Source organism: Condylura cristata, unplaced genomic scaffold (genome assembly GCF_000260355.1).
Source record: "Condylura cristata isolate star-nosed mole 26May11 unplaced genomic scaffold, ConCri1.0 scaffold00020, whole genome shotgun sequence".
NCBI classification, from domain to species: Eukaryota; Metazoa; Chordata; class Mammalia; order Eulipotyphla; family Talpidae; genus Condylura; species Condylura cristata.
In genome coordinates this window covers 34,687,527-34,712,912 of record NW_004567121.1, presented here as the reverse complement: position 1 = coordinate 34,712,912, position 25,386 = coordinate 34,687,527, and the positions used below count along the sequence as shown (strand labels likewise).

Genomic DNA, 25,386 nt, shown 5'->3' with positions numbered 1-25,386 from the left:
AAGGACAGTTGATGAGCCACTTCACAGGGTTCCGACCTTACCATGCCGCACCTGCAGGAAGCCCAGTCTGCCTCCCCAGGTATCTGTGTCTTATGCGATCAGGATCTACGCTGGGAGAAAAGCTGAGCACTGAGCGTCTTCACCTTCATGAGCTAGCTTCTGCTTGCTCTCACCTAGAGAAGTGTGTGCGTCATAAAGGCACGACTAGTTTGGAGAATTCCATCCTTTTTAAACTTCCAGATAACAAAATCAATGTTGAAGTCTCAAAGGGCTTACCAAGGTGACACTAACTCTCTACCTACAACCACTCCAGGTGCGTCATGCAATCAGTCCAGTGAACATATCCCTACATGCAGTTGCTGAAACTGTAGCCGCCTCCGACCAATAAGTACATGTTATTTTAAGAAAGAAAACATACAAATTTGGAATCATAGGTGTAGGACCCCTATTATTACAGAGTTTCTACAGTCATCAACTTTACCTAAACTGTAAGTGCTTATAATGACTGTCCTCCATCAAACTGGTATTAAATAACCACCCACGCATGAGGAGGGGATGCTGGGCACTAGTTCATATGCCTGCGAGTCAGTAAAGACTGATAAAATGTCCCATGTGGACAGTGATTATTTTTGATAATGATAAAATTTATCACTGAGGTTAAACTATTTTACTAACTGAAATGTCACAGGATATATCTGTATTTTCAGGGCAGATCATTTGTACCATTGGGCAAGTAGGTAAAAATTACACTACGTGGTAACTGCAGTTAGGTGCTAAAGAAAATAATCTGCAGAGAAATCTATGCGATACATAGTTTGCCGGATTAGTACTCATTTGAGGAACATAATTCCAAAATATCCCCAAAGCAATTTGTTCATCAAGTGAAAATTCTCCCAGAACTAGAGGGAAATCATGATATGTGGGGTGGAAAGGAAAAGCTCCCAGTTTTCTGGAAGGCAATACTAATTTAAAACTACTTAAATGGCCAAGTTTGCTTGGTGCAGTTAAGGATTTACATTTGTTGATTTTAACATTGGCATTAAAGCTAAGTAAATGTATGTGATATTCTGATAACAAAAAAAATAAGAATTAAACAGGACAGAGGTAAGTTAATGCAAGACAAGACGAGACTAACACAGAACTATGTAGAAAACTGACCTTGCAAAGGCAGGATCTTTACTCCAAATTCTTCCAGACACCCAAGGGCTTGGATTAGACTTAGCTCCTCCTGAATGGCTGCAGGTCCATCAAGCATCAGCTGTAAGCAACATCTAGAGAAGAGAAGATCGAGTTTTAAAAATAAGCGACAACTTATGTCCAGTGAGCTCCTTCTTAATATTCAACAACATGATGTTCATATTTATCAAAATCTTAATATATTCCAGGTGTTATGCTCGGTCCTATCATCTTACCTAATCTTCACAGCAAGACTGGGGCAGGCAAACAGCACAACCTGCTCAGAAGGAAGCGGAAGCTGACGGCAGAGCAGCGAGAGGCCTCCCGTGCCCCAGTGAGGGCAGAGGGCTGTTTCAGGGTGGAGCCACTTACCTCTGCGACCCGCTCACTTTCACTGCCAACTCAAAGGGAATGAGCATATTAGAATCTCAGAAAGGGGTCAGGTAACTTTCAGTCATTCTTGTAGGAAAAAAAATAGTAATGACTTATTTAGTTACAGTTTTGAATCCCAAAGAAAACAGAGTGATGTAAGAAGCACAAGGACATTTTCCTGGCCAAAAAAAGATTCAGTTGATGCTGAAGAACTGACATAAATGTAGAAGAAAAAAAAAAATTACTAGCTACTGTAAGAATCTGTGATAAGGATGGAGTATTCTAAGCAATCTTTGAAAAATTTAGAACAAATACACCTCAAGAAGCACTTTGATAGACATTATTTCCTTTCTGAAAGGTGCATGTGCAAGAATAGTGGTCATGGGCCAGACAGATAGGCAGAAGTCAGCCAGGAAGAGCTGATGAAGGCTAAAGTCACAGCCCAGCAGTGCGCTATCGGCCCCAGCAGGCACCGAAACAACCGAGTGACAGATACAGGCCTGGCTTGGTCTTTGCAAACCTGGAAGACGTCAATGGTGAGCACCAACATATACCACTGTTTCAAATGTAAGCGGTGAATAGCCTATTTTTGGTAGCTGTCAAAATTATAATCAGGCATACCACTGAAACAGCATTCCCGTACTAGGAATTCATACCACAGCTAGGGTCACACATGTCCAGACCTAACTATCCACATTCACTACCAGTGCTTTTACAAGATAGACACTAAATCAGGAGTTAACCAATCAAATACACAGAAGTCAACCAGTGGAATAATCTACAACTATCAGGAAAGAATGAAACAAACCTGTGTGTATTCAGAAGGAAAAACTTTCAAGATAGGTTGTAAGTGAAAAACATAGGCTATGGAAAGGCATGCGGAAATATTAAGTACTTATGGGTGACTTACAGAAGAAGAGGGTGACATGTAATAAGATATTTCAGAACAATACATAGGAAACTGGTAAAAAAAAATTATATATATATATATAAAGAAGCTAGGGGCCTTAGAGCAGGGGAGACTCATTGTCAATATCTAGCCTTTATGTGTTATTTGAGTATTTCATCTTGTGATTATTGCTTCCTCATAAAAAAGAACCAGCTAGTAAGTAATAACGGAACCAGTAAGAATGCACGGGCAATTTTCTATAGTCAATATAATTATCAGCATTTAACTATATCAGGCTCATGGGTGGCAATAAGTTTGGTGCCACACTATACACATATGACACCTTTTTCAAATCAAGTTATGTCCTTGTGGGAGGAAAAAAAGAGAGGGAGCGAAGGACACCATAGGAAGCATAGTTTTTAAAATGATCTCTGAGAACACCTGCCAAGAAGATTTAGGTCAAACACAACTCCCAATTTCAAAGGCTATTCTATTTTATATTTTCATCATCTGAAATAGAAATACAAGCCCTTGGGGGAAAAGGAAAAAAATTACTATTTTAAACAACTTTGTCAAGTTCAATAACATGGTTTGAGGAAACATGACTCACTCTATAATAAGGTATCACTGGGAAAAAGTTTTAAGTTTGGGCTGGAATTGAAACAACTACTCATCATTTGGGGGAGAAAATAAATCTGAATGGTGACCACATTTTATTCAGTTAAATTACGAATAGGCCTAGAAATTCAATGTAAAAATAAAAGCATCAAAGGAATAAAAAGCAACAGAAGAAACTTACTTACTGGCCTAGGAATTACAGATATTTCAAAGAAAAACACAAATAGAAACTATTAGAGAACAAAATATCTTTACTTCTATCAACTTGAAAGATAAATTACATACAATAAAAACTTGCCAATACAGTTAAAACATTCAGAATAGGCAAAGAACAAATGTCCCTCCTACTAAAAACTTTCCCAAGAATCAGGAATAAAAAGGTGAGCACCCCAGAAAAAAATAAAAGCTAGAAACAGACCTCAAAAGAAAAAATGCAAATGCAGGTGTTTACTAGGCAAAAACTGAAATGTCAGCAATTAGTTTGGAGAAGGGGCACAGCGTTGCCCTACTAACTGGGTAACATACACCAGAATGTCCTGGGGGTCACCTCTGCCGGTGCCCCACCTTCACCCCTGCAGCATCACAGCAGCAGGCGGGCGGCTGGAACCAGCCTTCTTACCCGTTAACATTACAACAGCCCGAGGAAGGAGCCTATTATTATAGTCATTTTCCAGCTGAAGAAGCTGACATCCTGATAACTGGCCCAAGGTCACAAGGCTGCTCTGGCCAAGACAGGACTCTACACTGGCATCTCGCTCTAAAAACCATGTACTTAACCTCAACACGCGGCTGCTTCTCCAAAAATGTAGACAGGAAACTCGAATCCAATCAAATACAGTCTAAAAAGAGCTGGAAAAATACAATTATGCCACATGATGTTTTGCAGCATTAAAACGATGGAGCTCACTACGTACGGGCATACCTTACCTAATCAAACGTGCCGCGAAAAAGAATACACAGGGCTACCTTGTAAAATTATATGTGAGTATATATGCAAGAGTTACAGAATGATTGAGTGCCTAACTTTTGTTTGTTTGTTTGTTTAAAAGAAAGACCATATGATTCACTTGTCAAATAATGTAAAATAAAATGCAAGGCCTCTTACAGACTGTTCACAGAGAATCTGAGAAGACAGAATAAAATTACAAGCCCGGCCACAGGAAAGGGGACATGGTAAGAAAAAGCAAATCAGCAATTCTCAAGGCCGCCATTAGACTAAAGGTACGTCCAGGGGTATTCAGCGTTTCTATCAAGAAATAAAAAGTCAGAGCCTGCATGAAAAACTCGGGTCCTCGGGAAAACTGCCAATTGCCTTGAGGCAGAAGAATAAGCTGGAAAGTGTGGTTCTCGAAATGAATGTGGTCAGCTCAGCTCTGAGCAAGAAAAAGTAGAGTCGGTTTGGGACAGAGATCTCAGACCAAGAATCAGAGAATGGCCCCAGATGTCTAGGAGTGACTGGAGACACACCCGAGGAGGGACACGCCAGGTGAGCCAGCACGCAGAGCTGAGAGAGACAAGCAGCTGGCGAGAGGGCGGCCCGGACCCGCCTCTGCCATCACTGCAGCTGTGCAGCTGAGAACAGTACGGTTATCCTTTTGAAAGTCTGATAAGTCATGTATTCAGAAGCAATATATGTTCTATTTATTGACCAACAATCATTAGGCTCTTAATTTTATTTAAAAAAAAACAAAAACAAAAACACTTTAAATCATGAAGATTCTTCTAAAAAATCAATGTAATTCTATCTAAAATATAGAGAATTCAGATCATAAACACACCTCCTCAGTGTCAACAACAGAAGGGTACTAGAATATCAATATAAAAGAGTCACAGACAGGGCTGATTTTCAGCCTAGAATTTTCCACATAGAAAAGGCTTTTGAGTTTGGTCATCTGATCTGTCCTTTTTCCGTTAACAGAGTGGAGGCCGTGAAGAATCGAGCCATCACCTACCTGCGCTAAGACTTCCCAGGGCTGGGGTCTGCAAGCCACTACATACACCTTTTGCGAATGAGAGGCTCGTCTTACAGCCAGCCAGAATGGCTGTGGGAAAGCGTGCTGAGGACAAGGTCACAAGAAGTGGATGAATATTCATAACATAGCCATGTTTATGCAATAAGTAATGGTGCCCCACACACTTACTGTCTGGAAAGGCTAAAACCAACACTGGAGTCGTGCACTGTGACCCCAGACGCCCTCTCAGGGAAGAAACAATTACTCACCTGGCCAGGTCCATGCAGCTGTCTGTGAGGCTGGTGGAGGAGTTGAAGTACTCTCTGCTGGCAGCCAGCACCAAGTCCACACTCTTCTCATAACCAACCCTGTGCTGGGTTTTCCCTTTATGGGCCGCACAAGCTGGGGGATTTACGGAACAAGCACTGCAATGCATCATCTGCCCAGCCAAGTGGATGTTTTCAAGGCGACTGGAACAAAGAAGGCTTTCTGTAAATATCTGGGAAAAGAGGGCACTGGAGTTAGTGCTGAAAGAGGGGGACTTGGTTCTCAACCAAATGAAGGCTCTAATATTCTAATGAAGTAAGTGAGCTCCACATCCACCCTAGAGGGGGGCTGTTGACCACCAAAACGCATGAAATGACACTGAGCTGCACAATCTAAAATGGCTAACTTTATGAGAATTTCACCTCAGTTTTTAAAAATCCATCTTTTAGGGAGGAAAAAAAAATTAACTGAATGAACCACAATATTTTAACATTTACAATGAATACTCGAGTAATAATTTTAAGGTTTAAATTTACTCAAAACAGAAACCATTAGAAATGCTGTCCCACGGACCCTCCCTGGTGGTAAAACGGTTTCAATAAAGCACAGCACTACAAAGCTAGCCATAGCCGCTTCAGCACAAGTCCAATCCTGGCCAGAGAGCTGACCCACAGGGCGCAGCAGACCTCGCCTGTCTCCTGGCTGCTCCCCACAGCAGTGGATTTCAGTAGATCCGCCTGTTCTGCTCCCCACTCTGTCTCTGGGGGATCCTCTCACCTCTGGCCCGTACCCTAGTTCATGTATGCATAAATAAATGAAAATAAATCTTTTTTTAAAAAGAAGAAAGAAATACTGTAACATTTCAACCTTTTTAAAGTCAACATAGTTTTAAGGTAACAGGGTTTAAACAATCTCACACACTAGATGGCTGTGAAGGGCAGCCAAGGTGAGCGCGACAGAGCAGCTGAGAGCTGCTGGGTGTTCCATGCCATGCTGAAAGGCACAGCTGTTTTCTGATTACTGATACAGAAACAGCAGGTAACTGTAAGAAGGGTTGCCCAATGAAAAGATCTGCTTTCAAAGAACACTCGGAGCCAGAGCAAATTAGGAAAGATAGGGAAGCAGAGAGACAAGTGGTCGGATGATTACAATGAACAGAATCAGCGATGCGAGAGAACTGAAAAGCTCATCTCAGCAGACAGAATATGTTTAGTGGCTCCAAACTATGGGAGTGAGGGAAGTCGAGTGAGACTCGGGACTCCCAGCAGAGGGGCAACCCACTAACTACACCCGGTTCACCCACCAGAGACAGGGAGGGGAGGGGAGCTGTGGCCCACCGAGTGCAGAGCGCGGCTCAACGCCCAGCACTGGCTCAGGAACACAGCCCAGGACCCAGCATTCGTCGCCTCTCAGCCCAGTGAGAAACTGTAACCCCAAAGCAGCTGAAATGCAGCTGATTCAGACACAGTTACCTCGTAGCAAGCATCGGAGTCCAGACACGTGTAAACAGTCTGCCGCATGGTCAGCATGTCCTGCAGCAGCGTTCTCCAGTGGGACTCACTGACAGGAGGCTGCCTGGTGGGGCGGGGGGTGGGAGGAGAAAGCATGGTTCTTCAGAACTGGCCCAAGGTAAAAATCTAAAAGTTGGCATCACCATTCTATATACCACACATATTTGAAGTAGAATAAGGATGACAGTAGACTTCTGATTGGAAAAAATGCGAGCAAAGACAGCTGGGCACCGTCTGTACTAGAGCATCCTGTACAGCAGTGAGTGTATCTCAGAGATAAAGATGAAATTAAGAGAGACGGACGTGTTCTTTTACGTCAGTGAAGTGAGGGCTTCGTGGGTATTTGCATGGCTCCAAACTAACTATGCCACATTGCAAATTGGTGCAATTATAATTCAATGAAGTCAGAAAGGAAAAAAGCAGCACTTTTTAAAACCCTGTGCTGGACTCAGTGATCTGTGCTTCGTACGTACTTCCACCTGGTGAGCCTCGTCAATCTAACCATCAGCTTGCGTGCCTCCTCGGGGCTGGACTGAGTGTCCTTAACAAAGGAAACGGGTTTCTCAAGGCCATGTTTCTCCAAAAGCTCGGAAACACTGTCAGTGGGAAAAGAGTATTTTAAAACCTTGCTATTAAACAAAAAAATACTAAGAATCTTAAACATACAAGTACCAAATGCTCACTATTAAAAAAAAGGCAACAGATAGAATGACCCGATTTTTCCTGTTACAGCAATTCTTAGCAAAGAAAAATCTGATGACTACATATAAAATCATGTTTCTCCTACTGACTTTTATCACAGTACTCTTGAAACAAGTAATATAGTTTTTAAGAATGACTTATTAGTTCACATCTTTTAGTTAACTCTCCTGTACTCATGAAGCAACAAATTGGTAAAATAACCCAATCCTATCATGTCAATACCCACCTTTAACTATTAACAATCTTATTATATTTTTATAGGAGACTGTACTAGAAAAGCAGTAAGCAAAGGATAGGAAAGCCACAGGAACACCCCCCAAGGTTCCATCTCCCTCCAGAATCCAACCCACGAAAACACAAGCTGTCATGCCACAAGTCCTTTGCGTCCCCAGGATCCATTCCCGAAACCTGACTCCCTAGTGACCAGTTTTGTGGCCACGTCTGATCTGTCCCATTAAATCTCAGATTTATGATTGTATACTACTGGGCTAAAAGCATGGCCGGGTAGAATTCAAGGACTCTCTGTGGGTCATTCATGGGCCACGTCACCTGACATTATATCCACTAAAACAGTTATCAACTATTTGTGGTTATGAGGTGGAACAGAAATTAAAAGTTCCTATTTTAAAAGGTCAGTAAATTCAGCTGAGAGAGAACACCCAGGAACCCACTGGATGTTACCATTTCCTTGAAGTACTAGAAGCGTAATGTGTCTGCTTGCACCAGCCATGGCCACACCAAATGCGTTTGATTTACTTCATCTCTTTGTGACGTCTCTTCTCAGTTTCATTAGGGAAACAAAAGTGATTGTGCCGGTTTGTAAAGAGCAACACTAACCTGACCTACTAAGTTCTAGACAAACTGTACTCAGTCTTTCTGGAGACTAGGGAAGGAAAAGCACAAGACAACCTACAATTTAAAAAAACTTGGTATGTTAAACATTAAAAAAAACCTGTTTTACTTTCTTATTACCAAAGTAGTAAGAATCAGGCTGGGCAAAAACAAGTAGAGAGTCTAAGGAAACCGAAAAGTTAATTCTTCATCAGACTCACAATTATGGCACACAAAACCATGGTTCCCTTAAACAGAATACACCCGAAGTCAAGTCCCTTAGTAGGAATAAATAAAGTTTCTAATTAGTAGATCCCAAATTTTTATACTTTAGTAGTCATGTTACTACTAAAAGTGACATCATTACTTAAAATTTCTGTAATTATATATTGGGAAAAGAGTTTATTATTCCTAAAACAATAATTTCTAAAATTTTAATACAAATATCTGAAAATTACATACAAGCATATTTATAGACACATAAAAATAAACACTACCAGACAATTTTAGACTTCCTAAATGGTAAATTGGGGAATTTCAGTTCCCAAAAGAAACAGTTCAGTGTTATGCTTTGAGAGTAAAGAATATTACTACAGGGTCACTTGGGGACTCTCAAGCCTTCTGCACAAACCCCGGTTTTCCACCCAACGTATCTGGCAAATACCAGACCTGACTGGCTGAGAGGGGCGCGCTGCAGGAGCAGCCTGCTCCAGGCGAGGCCCCTCCACGCCTGGCCTAATGTCCACCAATGCTCACTCCAGTTTCTCGTGAGTTACTGCCACAGAGAAGCAAACCCTCGGCTCTGATGTCACACGGCTGAAAAGGAGCAACATGGAGGTGGGAACGTGCCAAACTTCGAGGTCAAGTCCTCTACCACCATGCAAGAGCGTAGCATTAAAATTCACTCTCTAGAGGGTCACTCTCTGACGCCAACCTGTAAGTGAGCACGAGGCTCATTTAAGGAGATTATTTCGTGGACAGACCACCTCCGTCAGCACAGGGCCAGTAAGCAGCTGTTTTCCTCACCTGAGAATCTGCTCCAGCTGGTCCACTTTGTCATGAAGAGCTGTGGTGGCCTCTGTCTTGTGACTAAATGGATCAGAAGAAAGAAATTAAAATTGGGTTTGAGTGGAAGCTTTTTACATAAAAGGTGGGGAGGGTATTTTGTACAATGTTACACTGTCCAGGTAAAGTTCTTGTTGTAACACCTGAACTCATCCAGCATCGTCATGACTCAAGAGATTAAGATTAAGAAATACAAGAGGACACTCCCTGGTGGCGCAGCAGGTTAAAGCACTTCACTAAGAAGCTAAAGCCACTCCAGCATGAGTTCGATCCCGCCAGCCCCAGAGGTGACCACATGGCGCGGCAGACCTCTCCTGACCCGCCCGCTGCTCCCCTCAGCAGTATACTTCATCGATCTGCCTGTTCTGCTCCCCACTCTGTCCCTGGTGAAGCCTCTCGCTGAGCCTGAGCCTCTGGCCTGTACCCCAGTTCTGTATGCACAAATAATAAATCTTAAAAAAAAACAAAAACATGAAATACAAGAGAACAAATTCCTCTATTACAGATTAGCCTGGTACAGACAAAAAGTTCTGTTAGTTCAGTAGTGCTAAAAGGCAAAAAAAGAATTACACATCAACTTTCGTTATTTTTTAAGATGAGATAGAAAAGGCCTCACTTTTGCTCTTTTAACCAGTTAGACTGATAAGGAAGCAAGGTCCTCACGCTGGTGTCCTCCTCGGCCTGACTACACCTCCTGTGGCCCGGAAGTCTCCATGAGGATTCCTACACTCAGGCTTCCTTCAAGCCCCATTCCCTGTTCCAGCCACTTCGATACTAAGGAAGAGAAGTACAGCCATGGTGGAAGGGAAGTACAGCCTCCCTAGCACAGAGAGGCGGTAAAAGCAGACCCTTTCTGAGGGAGCAGTGGGAGAAACACTGTCAGGAAAAAAGATCACAACTAACAAAAACGTGACCGGAAAGAGAGACCCAGAGCAGCGTAGTGCACGTGCAGTGAACGCTGGGATTTGACCGAAAGGCCCAGCCCAGCGCTAGCCATGAGTCCCCTCCCCCACAGACGACTCGGGGCCGACCGCAGAGGGAACAGCTGAACCCAGGAATCACTGCGTCTGACACCCTCACGTTTCCAACCAAAGACCGACAGAATTCCAGGAAGATCTTTAGTGTTTTATTAGTGATTTTAACAGATATTTTTATAAACACAAAAAAGTAGCTCGATACTCTTTTTCGTCCCATGTCTTTCTTAATGATTAAAGTCCACCTTAGTAATTTCCTGAGTACTTTCTAACTAAAAATGATCCCAGTATTAAAATGTAAATATTCGCAACATTTTTTGTGCTTCTCTACATTCTTCACACCGAATTTGTCTATGTGCATTTTCTCAGTGATTAATAGTTGACTTTTAAGGATTGAATGGTTGTCTATCAAGTGGTAAGCTATTTTTTCACCACTTAGGGAATGAACAGTCATTTAATCTAATTAAATTTGTGTGCACCTTACACAGGCCACATACACCATGTGGCTGAAAAAAATGTTCAGTCATTATGTTTGTACCGAGAAGACTCATCCAGAAAAAAATAGTTTGCCAAAGGCCAAAAGACCTGTTTCCAGATTTGGAAAAGGTTCTCTAAATGAAAACACAGTAAGTTTAGACTCAGAAAGACATAAGGGTGCAGAGAAGGTACCCCAATATTCCAAAAAGGAAAACAGAGCTAAGACCCAGAGGTCTGGGTGGGGTCAGCCGCCTCAGCATCTGGACGGAGACACCAGGCGTGTGGCCTCCCAGCTCACCACGCGACGCCGGGAAACTCAGGAGTTTGTGCACGGCCTCTGGCAAGCATGAGGGCCTATTCTACTTCTCGGACACACAAGAGGCTTAAAACAAAGTTGTCTCCTGTGCAGTCTTTGACAGGAAGGAATTAAAGACCATGTTCTATCAAAATGTGGGAATAAGTGAAGACAGGAGAAAACGAGAAATGCCCAGAATGCCATGTGCAACACCAGAGAGGGGCTAGGTCCCCCCACATGACAGCTGTGCTGCAGGAGAAAACAGCTCGTTCATATCCAAGTGAGAGAAAAGAAAATTCAAAGAAGGATGCTTGGAAGGAAGACGCAAAGAGAGAAAGGGAGGGGAAAAAAGAAAGAAATGAGAAAGGAATAGATATCTGTGACCACGAAACACTTCTATCAGAAGAGGGAGGGAGATAAATGGACACAAACAAAACATAAAAAGGGAAGTTATACAATCAGGAAAAGCAAAAAGACTCAGAAGGGGAAAACAGAATCCTATTTAGCTTTGTGTAAAAGTATTTGTACAATCATATTTCAATCACATGGAAATTACTGCTTTAACTGCACTGAAAACCAGAGGGAAGTAGGTACTGGGGAAAGGAGAGTTCCCATAAAAGGAAATCAATAATCACCCAACACGAGCTCCACATCTTAACAGTGGCAGCAAAGGAGAGAAACACCATGTCCAAGACGGTGTGCTTTTAGAAGATAGTGTCTGGGGGCGGGGGGCGGCAGCCACTGCCCGTCATTACCGTCACAGGCTCATGCACGGAGCCATCAGGTCAGGAGGGGATGAATGTCCCTGTGGACTCCCGATTTTAAAACAGTGCCTTCCCATCCCACCAAGTTGTCTCCACGACAATGACGTTTCAAAGGGAAAAGACGAGGTGACGCACAGACCGGCCCATAATCTGTACCGGTTTCCTCGTGGTGTATGTAACTGGCCCCTCAAGCCCGGCACTTAGTGTGAATGAGAAGTTTGGGCTGAAGGGCTGATTAGTCAGGCTAACCCAGCTCACGTCATACCACGTTCCACCAGGCTGGCTGCTTGACCCTACGTGATGCCACGTTCCTTCCATAAGTGGGCTGAAGGAGAAAGCAGCCAGGTTTTGATATTACTAAAAAAGTAAAATAGCGGCTCATATCATCACCCATTACTGTAAAAAGTATTTTTTCTGAGTGACTGGGATAGCATGTTTGCTGTTTTTTAATAGATAATTTGTTCTCAAGTTGGAAAAATCATAGTGATTTCCCATACTAATAAAGAACAGAAGTTGATGCAACAAGTTTGCAGATGACTTCATTTTCTTCTTTATAATTTTCAATACTCGCAAAGTTCTCTCTAGTGAACATCTGAAGTAGGAACCTGGCGTTTCACTGTCACATAAAAAGGCACAACGGAAAGGCTGGCCCACGTGGCTGCGTAATTACCCATATCCTCTTTGCGGCAGACACTCGAGAATGTCATAGCAGAGAGAGAGCTGGTCGTTTCGCTCACAGTCATAGATGCACTCCAGGGCTATTGCCATCAGTTGGTCCTGATCTGGAATAATCTTTTGCTGCAGCTAGAGAAAATAAAGCACATACTAAGTGTCAAGATTTACAGTCAGTTTTCCCACAACCCAGCATCACTTTCAATAAAATGCTGGAGAGTGCCATGAATCAGTTGCAGAAACAAATCTTGATTTTTTTTTTTTAAAGACTTTGGGGTCCTTAATAATTCTAAATCACATTTTAATTACAGAACCAGCCAGAAAAGATAATTTGCACCCATAAGCCTTGCATCTGCTAAAACCAGATTTTTCAATTTATGACCCATTCAAGATTAAGTAGATAGAAGAAACATAGTGAATGAAGACACAATTCATTAAGAACAACATTTCTAACCCTGAAGCCAAATTCTGTGCTTCAATTATAGAGATATATGAAATTCCTTAACTAATATTCAAAGATGTTAAGAGCCTACTATATTTCAGTCTGTGGCCTTCGTTAATCAGTAACGTAGCAGTAAGGACATTCAAGAGAAGTCACATGATAATGCAGTAATATTCAGGTCATAGAACACACTCCATATTTCTGATACAGAAAAAATGGCTCTGGGTCACTTTTCTGTACAGAATACACAATCTCCCATTGTGAACAACAGATTTCCACGTTTAGAATATTTTCTGGAATATGAAAATAATTTTATGAGTTGTGCCTTGTTTTTCTCATCTACAAAACTAGTAGATTCATAGCATCTTCCTAAGAGCAACGTTGTAGGAGTGAGCAAACTAATATATGTAGAATGCTCACATTACCCACCCAGGAAACCAAAAGGGAAGTTGGATCTTATTTCTTTGTGCACTATTCAACAACAAAATTAGTTCTGAATAATTTCCACAATAAAAATCTACCTGCTTCAACATTTTAGCAGGAATTCATAAAACAGGAAAAGTGACAGAGAGAAGATGCTGAAGAAAAGCATTTTCTTAGTGGAAAAATCAACATCAGTATTTGATAAAAAGAAGAAACTAACGGGGTTTTCTCAAGTAGTTGGGATGAAGGATTTATATACATTTTTAAGGCATTAAGAAAACGCATGTATAAGACTAATTTGACATTGCCAAAATTCACGGTTGCAAAATGACAAACTGATCAAATACAGATGAGTCTGAACCTGGGGATGTGTGGATTCTCAAATGTATATGCATCTAAATAAACCCCAAACAACTAAAACAACCACTAGGTTAAAAGACAGGGAACATGAGAAGGCAGCAATACTCTCCGCAATTCCTATCTACTCAGACTTGCCCGATTTCTTCACAAGTTCCACTTCCCAAAAGGGAATTCAGCAGAGCCGTGGTCTAAAGTCAGAGAAGAGCACTTACAGCCAGGAGTAAAGCAGAGGAAAGGCTGGAGCCCTGGGGCTGCCCTGGGCCTGTGCCCAACGCGAGGCTGTTACTGGAGGCACCTGCAGCTGAAGCGCCAAGAGTCACTGTAAGGTTCCACTTTGTTCTGCGCTCAGTGCCCCAAGTCAGGATAGAGGACTGTAGTTGTGAAATGAGTAAGACATGGAGCACAGCAGAAGCCCACCTGCGATTTACAGCGCTTATAAGAAACAAATGCTTGCTACCCAGACACAGAGGTCACTTAATGTAGCACACTTTGCCCAAGCCGTCTGATACAAAAACCTCTCCTAAAGATTACTGAAATATTTTGTGCACGATTCATAGCAGACCCCAGATAGATTCTTCTTTCAAAACGAATTAGTAAAATATAAGAGAATGCTCCAAGCACAGTCCTAGGAAAGCAATCACAATCAAGTGACCTCACGCATTCCAATGAAACCCAGTTTCGAATCATTCGCTCACTTTCACTCATTCATTTGTCCTGCCAGAATTTACCAAACACTTGCTCTCTCCCTCTGGTGCCCAGTGACCTAGAGATACATGACACAAAGAGGGCAACATCGGAAACACAGTGCGGGGAGACACGCACGGGCTCGAATCAAGACAACACCGTGCGGGAAGGTTCTATGCAGAGCGAGGTACAGCAACTCACAGCACAGGCTGCCGTGAGGATTTCAGCGTAGAAGGCGCCACACCCTGCAGAGCCTGGACAGCCAGGTGCCAGGTAGGTCTTTGGTAAATGAAGGGAAAGGGCTGCCTGTCCCAGATGAAGGCAATAACCTCTGAGTCAGAGGCAGCACCAGCCTGACAGAGGAAACCTGGGAAGAGCAGTGAGAGACCCAGCGCGCGCACAGGCGTGAGAAGGAAGGGCAACGAGGTGGGCCCCAAAGAAGCCTCCCGGGCCCGCAGGAAGGCCGCCCTGGATCCTGCGGGAACGGGGGTCCTGGAGAGTTGCCAAAGTTCGTGATGTGATTCACACTGGGTGGATCACAAATTTGGTCCAGTCTGCCTTGACCACAGAGATAAAGCTGGTGTGGACAGGCGAGGAAGCGCTGACGACACCACCGTTCTCTGTGTTAGCGTTCACATGCTTCAGCAAAGGCAACGGGCTCTATGTTTTATTCAAAAGGCACATGTTAAATTGCTCAGTAAAAACAACAAAAAGCTGACGATATACAAAGGATTTACAAGACTCTGTAAGGAAGAAGTATCACGAACAAGATTACTGGAAAGAATTTAAAGTCACTTCCTTCTTTCTCATAAAACATTCATATTCAACTCATCCTGTTTCTCACAGAGTATTCTGCTGCCATAAGCAACCCACTCTTGGCTCACAGTAAACTACACCAAGTTTAAAATATGAACAGTAAGTAGAAACTGCTTAGGGGAAATTTTAAACAGTCCATGGTCACATACATTTCCAACAGACAGCCCTTCCAAAATAATAGAAAAAGAAGAACTTAAGGTGAGCTAAGCAGCGCCCCCTTTCTGTCCCCCTTACACTGGTGTATGACCCAGGAAGTCGACAGTCTCCTCATTAGGGAAGGGTCTCAATGTTGTCAGGCTGACTGTAAGGTAAATGTGGCTTGAGCAAAGCAGGCCACCACATTACGAACATCCAAAGTACTGTACCATGAAACAAGCTGAACGAAATGATCCTACTAGGTGACCACTGTTCTCACAAAGTCCGTCACAAGGAAGAAGACACTCAGAATTTAGGGCTAGATTAAGCTGAAATGGCTTGTGCTTCAATCCCAATCAGGTGCTTTCATCTCCCTACAGGCAAAGATTATGCCATCTGCACAGGCCCAGGGCGGAGCCACCCCCTCTTGAAACAGCATGTATGATCTGTGACAAGATCAAGAAGGTAACCAGCTTGCAAAAGCACACTGCACGTAACAAAACGCACCGCCAGGGAATCTGAACAGCATTGTGAGCCCCACAGAAACAGAGAATTATACAATGTCCTCTAATACACGCAACATGGATGAAAGATTAGTACATGAGAACTGAAACCATAAAGTAAAGAAAATGCAGGGACCAGCGACAGGACAGCCCCACAGAGATGCGTTGGAGGCTCAGTCCCGGCAGCAAGGGAAGCAGAAGCAGAAACAGACACGCAGGACGACAGCAAACCTAGAAGTTTTTGCATCTCAAAAGAAACGATCACACACACACACACACACACACACACACAAGTGAGGCCACCTACAGAACCGGAACAGTAAGTGCATGCCCAGCATGGGACTAGGGGCTCATCTCCAAAAGTTACAGAACATTTACACAACCCAGCAACAAAGAAACAAATGACCCAATTTAAAAACAGGCAAAGGACCTCAAAAGAGCCTTTTCTAAAGAGCCTACCTGCATATAAAAAACGTTCAACATCACATATTACAAGAGAAATGCAAATTAAAACCACACTGATCTATCACCTCACTCCTAGGAGAATGGCCCATATAAAAAGAACAGAATTAACACATGTTGGTGAGGCTACAGTGAAAACGGACGCTCTTCCTCTGGGGGTGGGAATGGAAGCTGGTACAGATCCTGTGGAAAATGATATGCCGATGTCGCAAGAAAATAAAAGTGGAAATCCCCTTGACCCAGCAATTACACTCTGAGGTAGCTTTCCAAATAACACGAACATTTAACAGGAAAACATCTACCTCTACCCACATTTACAAATGCCAGATCATGGCACAAACCCCAGTGCCCTTTAAGAGGTGAATGGTAGAGGAAACGTGGCGCACACCTGCTGGAATATTACACGGCCGTGAACAAAGTAGTGTGGTTGCCACAAATGGATGGGCCTTGCGGTGATTATTTTGAGTGAAATCAGTCAAAAGATTTTAGGTGGTTTCACTCATCTGAGGAAAACAAATACACCCCAAAAAGGGTTACATGGACTTGGCCAAAAAAAAATGAAGATAAAAGTTACCGGGGAGCAGAAGAAAATGTGGAGGGGATGGGACAGGTAGGCCGATGGGGCATGCACACGGGTGGTCTGGTCTGCTGGGGGACGGACGGATGAAGAGAGAGAGAGAGTAGATAGAACTCCCTAAAACCTCAAAAATTTCTGTACAACTTTTTATGAGCAAAAGAAAAGAATTACAGTCTTCACCAACTCTCAGAGCTACTGACATGGATCCAAGCTCTCCCCCTGCGATGCTAAAGATGCTCATGGCCCCCAAAGGGAGGTGCCGCGGGGAAGCAGGGGGTGATGCTCGCAGCCAGGAAGCAGAGCTCACGCTGCCTCCAGGCTTCTCAGCCTCCTCTGCTGACCACACTGCGCCCCAGTTTCCGTTTTTCTGCTATTATTGTACAGTAAAAACCACTGTCTCAGAGGACTGTTACAAGGACGAAAGGAGCTAGTGCCTATAAAGTGCCTGCATACAGAAAAAAGTTTAAGCCTATCAACTATCAGCCTTTTAGGTATTGCCCATTTTCAAAATAAAGTAGATAGTCAAGAAACATTTGAGTGAATCAATCAAAATAAACAGTTATGAATACCAAAAGAATTGAACTACATTGCTGACATGCACCACTTCCTTTTCTGTTTAAAGGGAAATTACTTACGGAGTGTCTGAGAAAGTGACCAACAACACCTGAACTGCAGTGGCAAAGGGGCAGCGGTTTCTAAGCAGAATTTCTACTTACGTCTGGTTTGGAATGCTGAAATATCTTCAGAGGAAGCCTTAAGTCGCCCTTAGCTAGAGTCACCAAATACTCCTTTAAGAGCTTGGTCGCCACACCTGGAGACTGTTTCTCACAACGATGAAGAAAGGGAACCATCCACTGGTAGGCGCTGGTCACATACTTTTCCTCAGAACACTGAAAATACAATGAGCCAAAACACACGCGGTTAGTGCCGATGGGCCATCCAATGCATTCTAATGCTCACAGGGAATCAGATGACCGGAAACCATGAAGCCTCGCGCTTTCTACAAGGGCATCAAGTCCGGGCTTGCCAGGGGGCGGAGAGGCAGCGGAGCAGTCCCTTTGGCCTGGGGCTCGAGGGTTAACTGCAGCCCAGCACGGTGAGCCCCTCTGCACACCATCCCCACGTTGTGGTCCCCACCATCATAAGCCCACTTCCGGAAGATAAAAAGACTATTCTGCCAATCAATAGTTCTACCCCCAAAGTGTGTGTCTGTGTGTAAAAAGCATTAGACCAAGAGAAAGCACGAAACAGAGAAGAGCAGAGGATAAACGTTTAAAAAGCTCTGGAAGAGACCGCCCTGAGCTAGAGTTTCATCTACAAAATTCCAGAGGCTCCCCTAACTTTTCCTCTCCTGTTTTGTTTTGACCCTTCACATCCATCTTTGCAAAACTCCAATGACACAGAAAATCACTCACTCGAACTCTTAGTTCTACCAATTACAGAGATCTGCACGGATTTCTCAAGAGAAGTCTCACACGCCGCCCAGATCAACTTTTCACCGGGCACCTACCAGGACAAGAAATCAGTGGGAGAAGGAAAGGTGGGGACAGAGGAAGAGAGACCTCAGAGGAATGAGAGGGAAAGTGAAAGCAAAGTATGAGTGGGAGAGAGTCGAGGGAGAAAGACCAGGAGCCGTGACCACCCCTTCTGGGAAGTTCAAGCCAGGTCACCACAGAGAAAGGGGCACCGACACCCCCAGGGTGCTCGGGCTTGAGTCTTGCTGGAGGGGTCTCGCTACACAATGCACCTAGCAGAAACAGGTCCTAACTCTGAGGAATATACTCGCTGCAGGGTAGCCCAGGAAAGATCTAGGAGTAGCTGGCAAGTTCCCTAAACATCTTTCTTCACACGCCTACCCAGCACTCTGATGCCACTGTTTTTTTTTTAAGTCCTTGAAATCTGAAAGTAGTGCCCTCCCTGGTGGTGCAGCGGGTTAGGACGCAGCACTGCAAACTGGCCACAGCTGCTTCAGTGCGAGTTCGATCCCCAGCCCCGGAGATGACCCTACATGGCACGGCAGACCTCTCCTGACTTGCCCGCTGCTCCCCTCAGCAGAGGACTCGTCTATCTGCCTGTTCTGCTCCCCACTCTGTCTCTAGTGAATCCTCTCACTGCCCCTGCACCTCTGGTTTGTACTCCAGCTCTATATGCATAAATAAAATCTAAAAAAAAAGAAATATGAAAGTAGTGGGAGTTTCCAGACAGTGAAGGACTGGATAGTTGGTCACTGGAATGGTCTAAGCAAGAGCTGGGGGCCTTCATTAAATTATTCATGTCATTTGATTTCTTCTTTTTAAGTAGTCAAGAAGTCTTCCTTTGTTTAGTAAGGTCTCAGTTTAAAGGGTGTTTCATCTCTGGCTTTGAAACACATTCATTGGAGCACATAGGGAATGCTGAGAGAAAGCTGAAATAAAACCTACACTACTCATCAATAATCTTAGCTTGTCAATGTCTTTCATCTGCTGGAGTTCTTTCAAGGTCAGGGTTAAATCGCAGCCAGCTTCATAAACCATCGCCTCCAGAGTGACCAGGTCGTCACACAGAACCAGCAAGCCAGGGATATTCCTCTCCATTCCGAGTCGGACAAGTGACAAGGCGCAGCCGACCTAAAACGGAAAGGCGGCAGTCAGTCTCGGCTGGTTAAATGGTCCCCACGTAGTCTAAAGTAAGAGCCTCCACGATGGCATCTAATTCTTGAAATCATTTTGCATAACACTGCATTATCAGGAACATGCTTTTACTGGAGAAACATTACAGCTCCTTAGCAAATGCAGCAGCATCAAACTGTTTCAAGAGAACCAACAGCAAGAAGTACTGAAAATAAAAACAGGCAGCACCTCAAATTCATGGCGCAGTTTTACATACACTTGTTGATCTAAGTCTCACCCCATCGGCAGCCAAGGCAGTGCCAGGCGGTCTGCCCAGACAAGGCGTGCCCAGCACCGCCCTGCCTGCCCCTCCCCCAGACAGCACTCGGAAGCGCCTTGAAGGGCCAACTCTGGCAGACACGTCTCCGTTCAAATGTCCCCACAGATGCTCAGTCCTCAGCACGCTGAGTCCTGTCACACGATCAGGGTGATGCAACGACATCGGCTGCCTCAATGGCAAAACCGAGTCGCGTGGCCTCGGCCTGCAGTGCCCGATGCCCTTCCTTAACTTTCTCACCACTCCTCTAACTTGCTGATACCAACTGTGAGCTCAGCACACACTCCTCAGTGTTGGGAGTATGAAGCTGAGTAAGATGAGGCCCCCTTCTTCAGCGATCTCTGATCTCTCCATCTGGGAGGAAGCCCCATCCAGGAATCCACAAGGCAGAGTGAGGCAAGCGCTGAGGACGGCGGGACTGCAAGGCAGGCGCGATGTGCTGAGAGGCTCAGTCCCCTCGGTCAGTGCGCAAGAACAAGGGGCTGTGGCAGGCCTGGGGGGGGGCGGGGGGAGAGCAGGGAGACAGAGGTGTCGGCAAAGCGTGATCTGCTCCTAGACTGAAAAGAAGGCAGGACGCGAAGCGAGGAGAAGCAGGACCACAGTGGCAGGAATGTCTGCTGAACTAGGGATTATGTGGTTTGTCCTGAAACGCAAGGGCACGGCAGGGTTTCGGACTGGGAAGCACACTCCGGTGCGAGCGGGAGTGCCGAGCTGGAGGAGGGCTGACCTGGGCAGCAGCCGGCGAGGAGGAAAAGCACAGTGCAGGCAGCCAGTTTAGCAGCAGAGGAGCCTGCAAGTGACCGGAGCAGCCCTGGGGGGCAGCAACATTTAAAGGTCAAGGCACAGACCAGGGGCTTCGGGGGAGACCCAGAGGAACGGCTGAGCCAGGACGAGGGGAAAGGCGAGAGGCCACCAGAAGCCGAAGAGCAGACACTGCAGGACTCAGGACTCAGGAGGCGGGAGGGCGAGGGCCGCGATGTTCTGCACAGCTGACAGGGCTCTGGCCCCTGGCCGGGCCTCCCCCAGGGCGGCGGAGGAAAGGAAGCGCAGGCCAAGCAGGAGCAGCTGCTGCCGAGCTGCCGTGGGAAACTCTCACAGCAAAATCAGCCCATCAGCCGCGCACGGCCAGGAACGAGGAGTGGGGCCGCGGGGCGGGACAGTCAGGCGGTTGCGAGACCGCGGAGCAGGTGTGAAGGCCTAGGGAAAGCCTCCCGGAGACCCGGGACCGGCAGGTGAAGGGGATGTGAAGGTGAGGCAGAAGCAGACAGCGGGAGCAGCCATCGTGATAAGGCAAGAAGCAAAGCAGGAGTGACGGGGCGTTTTCAGTTAATGTCTGGGGGGAAAATCCAATCCAGCTCGGACTCAGCGACCTGAGTACACTGAGCTCAGGGACCATGACTCCAGCATGGCGCAGACCGATGGCTGCATAAACCACAACCAGAGCGCGTGGCCCATGAGCAAGCTGGGCGCGGGATTCTGTGGTCGACCTTCTTCTGCTAAGGTCGGCTTTGGATTTGTTGCTTTCCCAAATGCCTACCGAGGTAAAAATATTTTTAAATCAAATTTCTGGTACCATAAAGAGGCGGAGGGTCTAATGCAGCTTGCATAATTATACCACATGCCTCCAGCTGGCGACAGATATACCTCACCACTCTACACCCTTGCCTGAACCAACAAATTTTGCTAAAGGCATTTGTGGGCACCAAGGGAAGAAGTCCCACATCCATTAGCCCTCTAAAAATGAAAACGATAAAATTGTGTCAGATGTTGCTCTGATTGTACCCTAAGCCACATGAAACATCACCGCATAAAATGAAACTAAAGAACAGTATCTTGATTATTTCAAACTAGTCAGATAAGAGCATACAAAACAGCTAAATAAGGCACACCCGCTTTACTTTACTTTCTTTATAATCATTCTTCATCACTCAAAAAAGAACTCAAGGTGTGCAGGAATTAATCACCCCTGTTCAAAAGTTTAAATTGCAGTTGCCTTTTAGAGCAGTTTCAGGTTGACAGAAAAAATAAGCAGGAAAGCAGAGAGATGTCCCATGCCACCCCCCCCCCCCCGTCGGCCCCCCGAACTCCCATCTCACGTACACACAGCGCCTACATATCAACACTCCCCAGGACAGTTGCCACACTGGCGACCCCGCCTTGATTTCTCTATGACCCATGCTCTGTCCGCACTTTACTTCGGCTCACCCTCGGGGGTGCATGTTCTGCAGCCCCCCGATGCTGAAGGCCATGAATCCACCGCTATCATCCCACACACGCCCTACAAATTCTCGGCTCCCCACCTATTCATTCCTCCACCTCCAAACCCTAACAACCTCTTTTACTGTCTCAGTAGTTCTGGCCTTTGCAGAATGTTATTAACAGAAACCATGTCGCATGTAATATTTTCAAATTAGCATCTCTCATGTACTGACATACACGGGTAAGTTTCCTCCACATACTTATACAATGTGAAAGTTCATTTATTTAATTAATTCGGACAGTGGGCCCACGGTGGGAAGGAGAGGGCATATATGGGAAGTCTCTGCGCTCTGCTCAATATTTTCAAGCCTAAAAGTATTAAAAATAAAACAGTAGCAAAATAAGACCATGGATGTAAAACATCATTTATTTCACATGGTAGTTGGGCCTCTTTTCTCTTTTTGTTACTGCTGCTTAAAAAAAAAAAAATCCTGAATAATGACTGAAATTTGGGTTACAAAATATTTAAACTGTGGAGTCCTAACATCATTTGAAATGCAGGAGGCTGGTCGCCCAGCACTTCTTACAAACTTCAGAATTCCCATTTTTTTACATTTCCATTTTCTTGCTCAACTGACAGAAGTTTTCAGAAATCAGTTTTTCAAAATATATATAGAAACACACACATAAATTTCTCTTAACTTTCAAAAAGCTGTTCCTTTAGTTTAGTTTAAGTAAGAAACTTCAAGTATTTGGACAAAAGTAGTCCATCAAACGGAATCCTTTTTTTTTTTTTTTTTTTTGTAACCAGAAACAATAATGAGTTATATGTATTTTTAGTTTCGACATACAGTGCCATTAGAGCCTTCCTATTCCTTTGGCCAATGGATCTTAAAAGATCTGAAAGATGTCACACAGCTACATTTACTGTATAAAAACATGCCTCATTCGCTTGAGAATTCATCAGGGATGACCACGCGAGTCCTGCCTGTATTAGCACAGCAATAATGCCTTTGCTTACGGTGTGGGACATGAGCTGCTTGGTTGGTCTAAGACTACAGTTCTCAGAGGGAGTGGAACTGTCCACCAGGCGGGGTTCTGAAATTTCTGCCCATCGCAAGTATTAGGGAACCTGTTGACATTGAATCATAGAAGCCACAGCTAGGGGTCGCACCATGCGTGGTGGCCCATACAGCCAGTTCATCCAGAATCCTGCCTGCCTTCCACAGGGCCCACACGCCATAGCCATAAAGAGCTCAACTTCAATCACCATTACATAAAATTCCTTTTTTAGGGTTTAACTTACACGGAATTTTCCCAGAATGAAGTTACTCCATAGCAAAGAGAAGGTTTCACTTAGTTGCATTAAAGATCTCATCATGAGATGCTCATCTCCCAGACGACAGCTTGTCAGTCTTTCTGCTCTCTCTCATTCAGCCTATTTCTCGCTAACTTGACATCTGAGTGTAGTCCTGACCAAGCAGTTAAATATTTAATTATCCTATTATGTATTGCAGTTAGGTCATGATGTCAGTTTTTGGAAGTTATTTTTGTAAATAAGATGTCCATGATTTTCACATCCGGATAATAAAAAATCATTACATTTGCTATCAAAAAAGATGCAATGGGTCGAAGAGCTGAAAACCACTATTTTTGAAAGTGATTTATCTGGCACTCAGCAACAAAGATTTGTGCCACTGGTCCTTCTGCTATGGACTCCATGTGAAAGAGGATTCAAATGCCTGCGTTTTATCTGGCTTTGCCACTGTGTGTCTTGAGCAAGTTGCTCCCTTTCCTTTCCACAGACTTCAGTTTATCTGTAACGAAGAAAATTACACTGGCCACCTCCAGAGATTTCCACTCTGATAACTAAGATTCTAATGATTTCCAAATGTACTGTCATCCTTGCCCATCTGCAAAAACCTGAAGAGTTGATAAAATTCCCACAAAGGTCTGTTCTATAGTCAGACCTTCCCATCAGTTCAAGCAAATAATTCATCTTCAAGTCTAGGAAAACGAAAAGTTAAAGTTAGACTGAGCAGGCATTTGAGCAAACTGGCAAGTGGGGACAAGGGCCAACCCAGACAGGCTAAAGAGAAGTTTAAGCAAAGGGGCACATACTCCCTCCACAGTACTGCTGCTCCTGAGGCCTGATTCATCCTTCCTGGCAAGTGGAAAGTCCTGGAAAAAGAGATGGTGCCAAGCCAAGACTGCAGGAAGAAGCGGTCACCACTGGCCAGCGTCCTCTGCGACTTCACAGTCCGGCCGTTCTGTGCGCGGAGTTACCATCTACTCTTCCCTAATGTGAAGCCCACTGTTCTCACACTGGCAGTGAAGTCACATGGCAGAATCTTTAACAGTCTCATGTGTTTTCTTTGCTCTCACTAACTCCTCCCAGAAGAAAACAAGACACGGAAAAAGGAGGCAGGAGATCCAGAGTCAGCAGGCTGCTGGATGAAGAGTTGAAGTTAACACTGAGACGCCCCGAGATTTGGTGTGACCATCCCCTCTCACCCAAACCTCTCTCTCACAGTGACAGCTGCAGTTATCATGCATCTCGGTAAAGGCACACAGTCCCTGAGGAAGATTAGGCTTGGACTTAAAGAAAATATCAGAAATTGGAACATACAACCTGGGTCCTGAAAAACAAAGTATCAGCTATAATACTACAACAGGATGGGGCGCTAAACAAGCTAGCCCGGGGTGACACAATCACGTATCAAACCTCCTAAAATATATGGGAAATCTGGGACTGTATGTACCATATTTTGAAGCTTAAAATGTAAATACTTTGAACAACTTTTCATATGTGTATCCACCCTTTAAAAAAGAAAAAAAGCCACAAAGCTTCTGAGGCACCACGTAAGTGAACGAAAGCGTAAGAAATCCCCCTTGTCCTGAGCAAGCGAATGCGGGCCCGGCAGCAGCGCCCAGCCACTCCGCTCCACACCGCGACGGAGGCCCAGCACCCGGCCTGCCCTGGGCGGCGGCCTCCGCTCACCTGCCGGGAGTAGTGCTCTATCTCCTCCGCCCGGGTCTGGTACCAGTCCATCACCTTCTCCACGGCAAGCTGGGTGGTCCTGTACTGCAGTAACTCGGGCTGGGCAGCGTACAGGAATTCGCTTTCGTCCGGGAGAGGTGGCTCAACCACCGTCCTGCAAAGCACAGAAGGAACCATTACGAGCTGACTGGAATGCTAGGAAAATTAGAGTGTGTGAGAGAGAGAAGGAGAGGAAGACAGGGCGGGGGCAGGGGAGCGGGGAAGCGCAAGTACAGAGACAGCGTCTGCGTGGAC

General features: G+C 44.8%; 1 protein-coding gene across 1 annotated transcript in view; it reads right to left on the bottom strand.

Annotated features, from left to right (window-relative positions):
• The window catches only part of NBAS (neuroblastoma amplified sequence), a 227,094-nt gene that overhangs the window by 112,215 nt on the left and 89,493 nt on the right, over positions 1-25,386 (bottom strand). The window contains exons 23-31 of the mRNA XM_004686434.2: positions 25,093-25,246; positions 19,388-19,573; positions 17,684-17,857; positions 12,564-12,697; positions 9,345-9,407; positions 7,259-7,381; positions 6,747-6,849; positions 5,277-5,506; positions 1,159-1,271 (exon numbers count right to left, since the gene is read on the bottom strand). Coding sequence (XP_004686491.1) covers positions 1,159-1,271; positions 5,277-5,506; positions 6,747-6,849; positions 7,259-7,381; positions 9,345-9,407; positions 12,564-12,697; positions 17,684-17,857; positions 19,388-19,573; positions 25,093-25,246 — 1,280 coding nt within the window. The remainder of the gene's footprint in view (positions 1-1,158; positions 1,272-5,276; positions 5,507-6,746; positions 6,850-7,258; positions 7,382-9,344; positions 9,408-12,563; positions 12,698-17,683; positions 17,858-19,387; positions 19,574-25,092; positions 25,247-25,386) is intronic.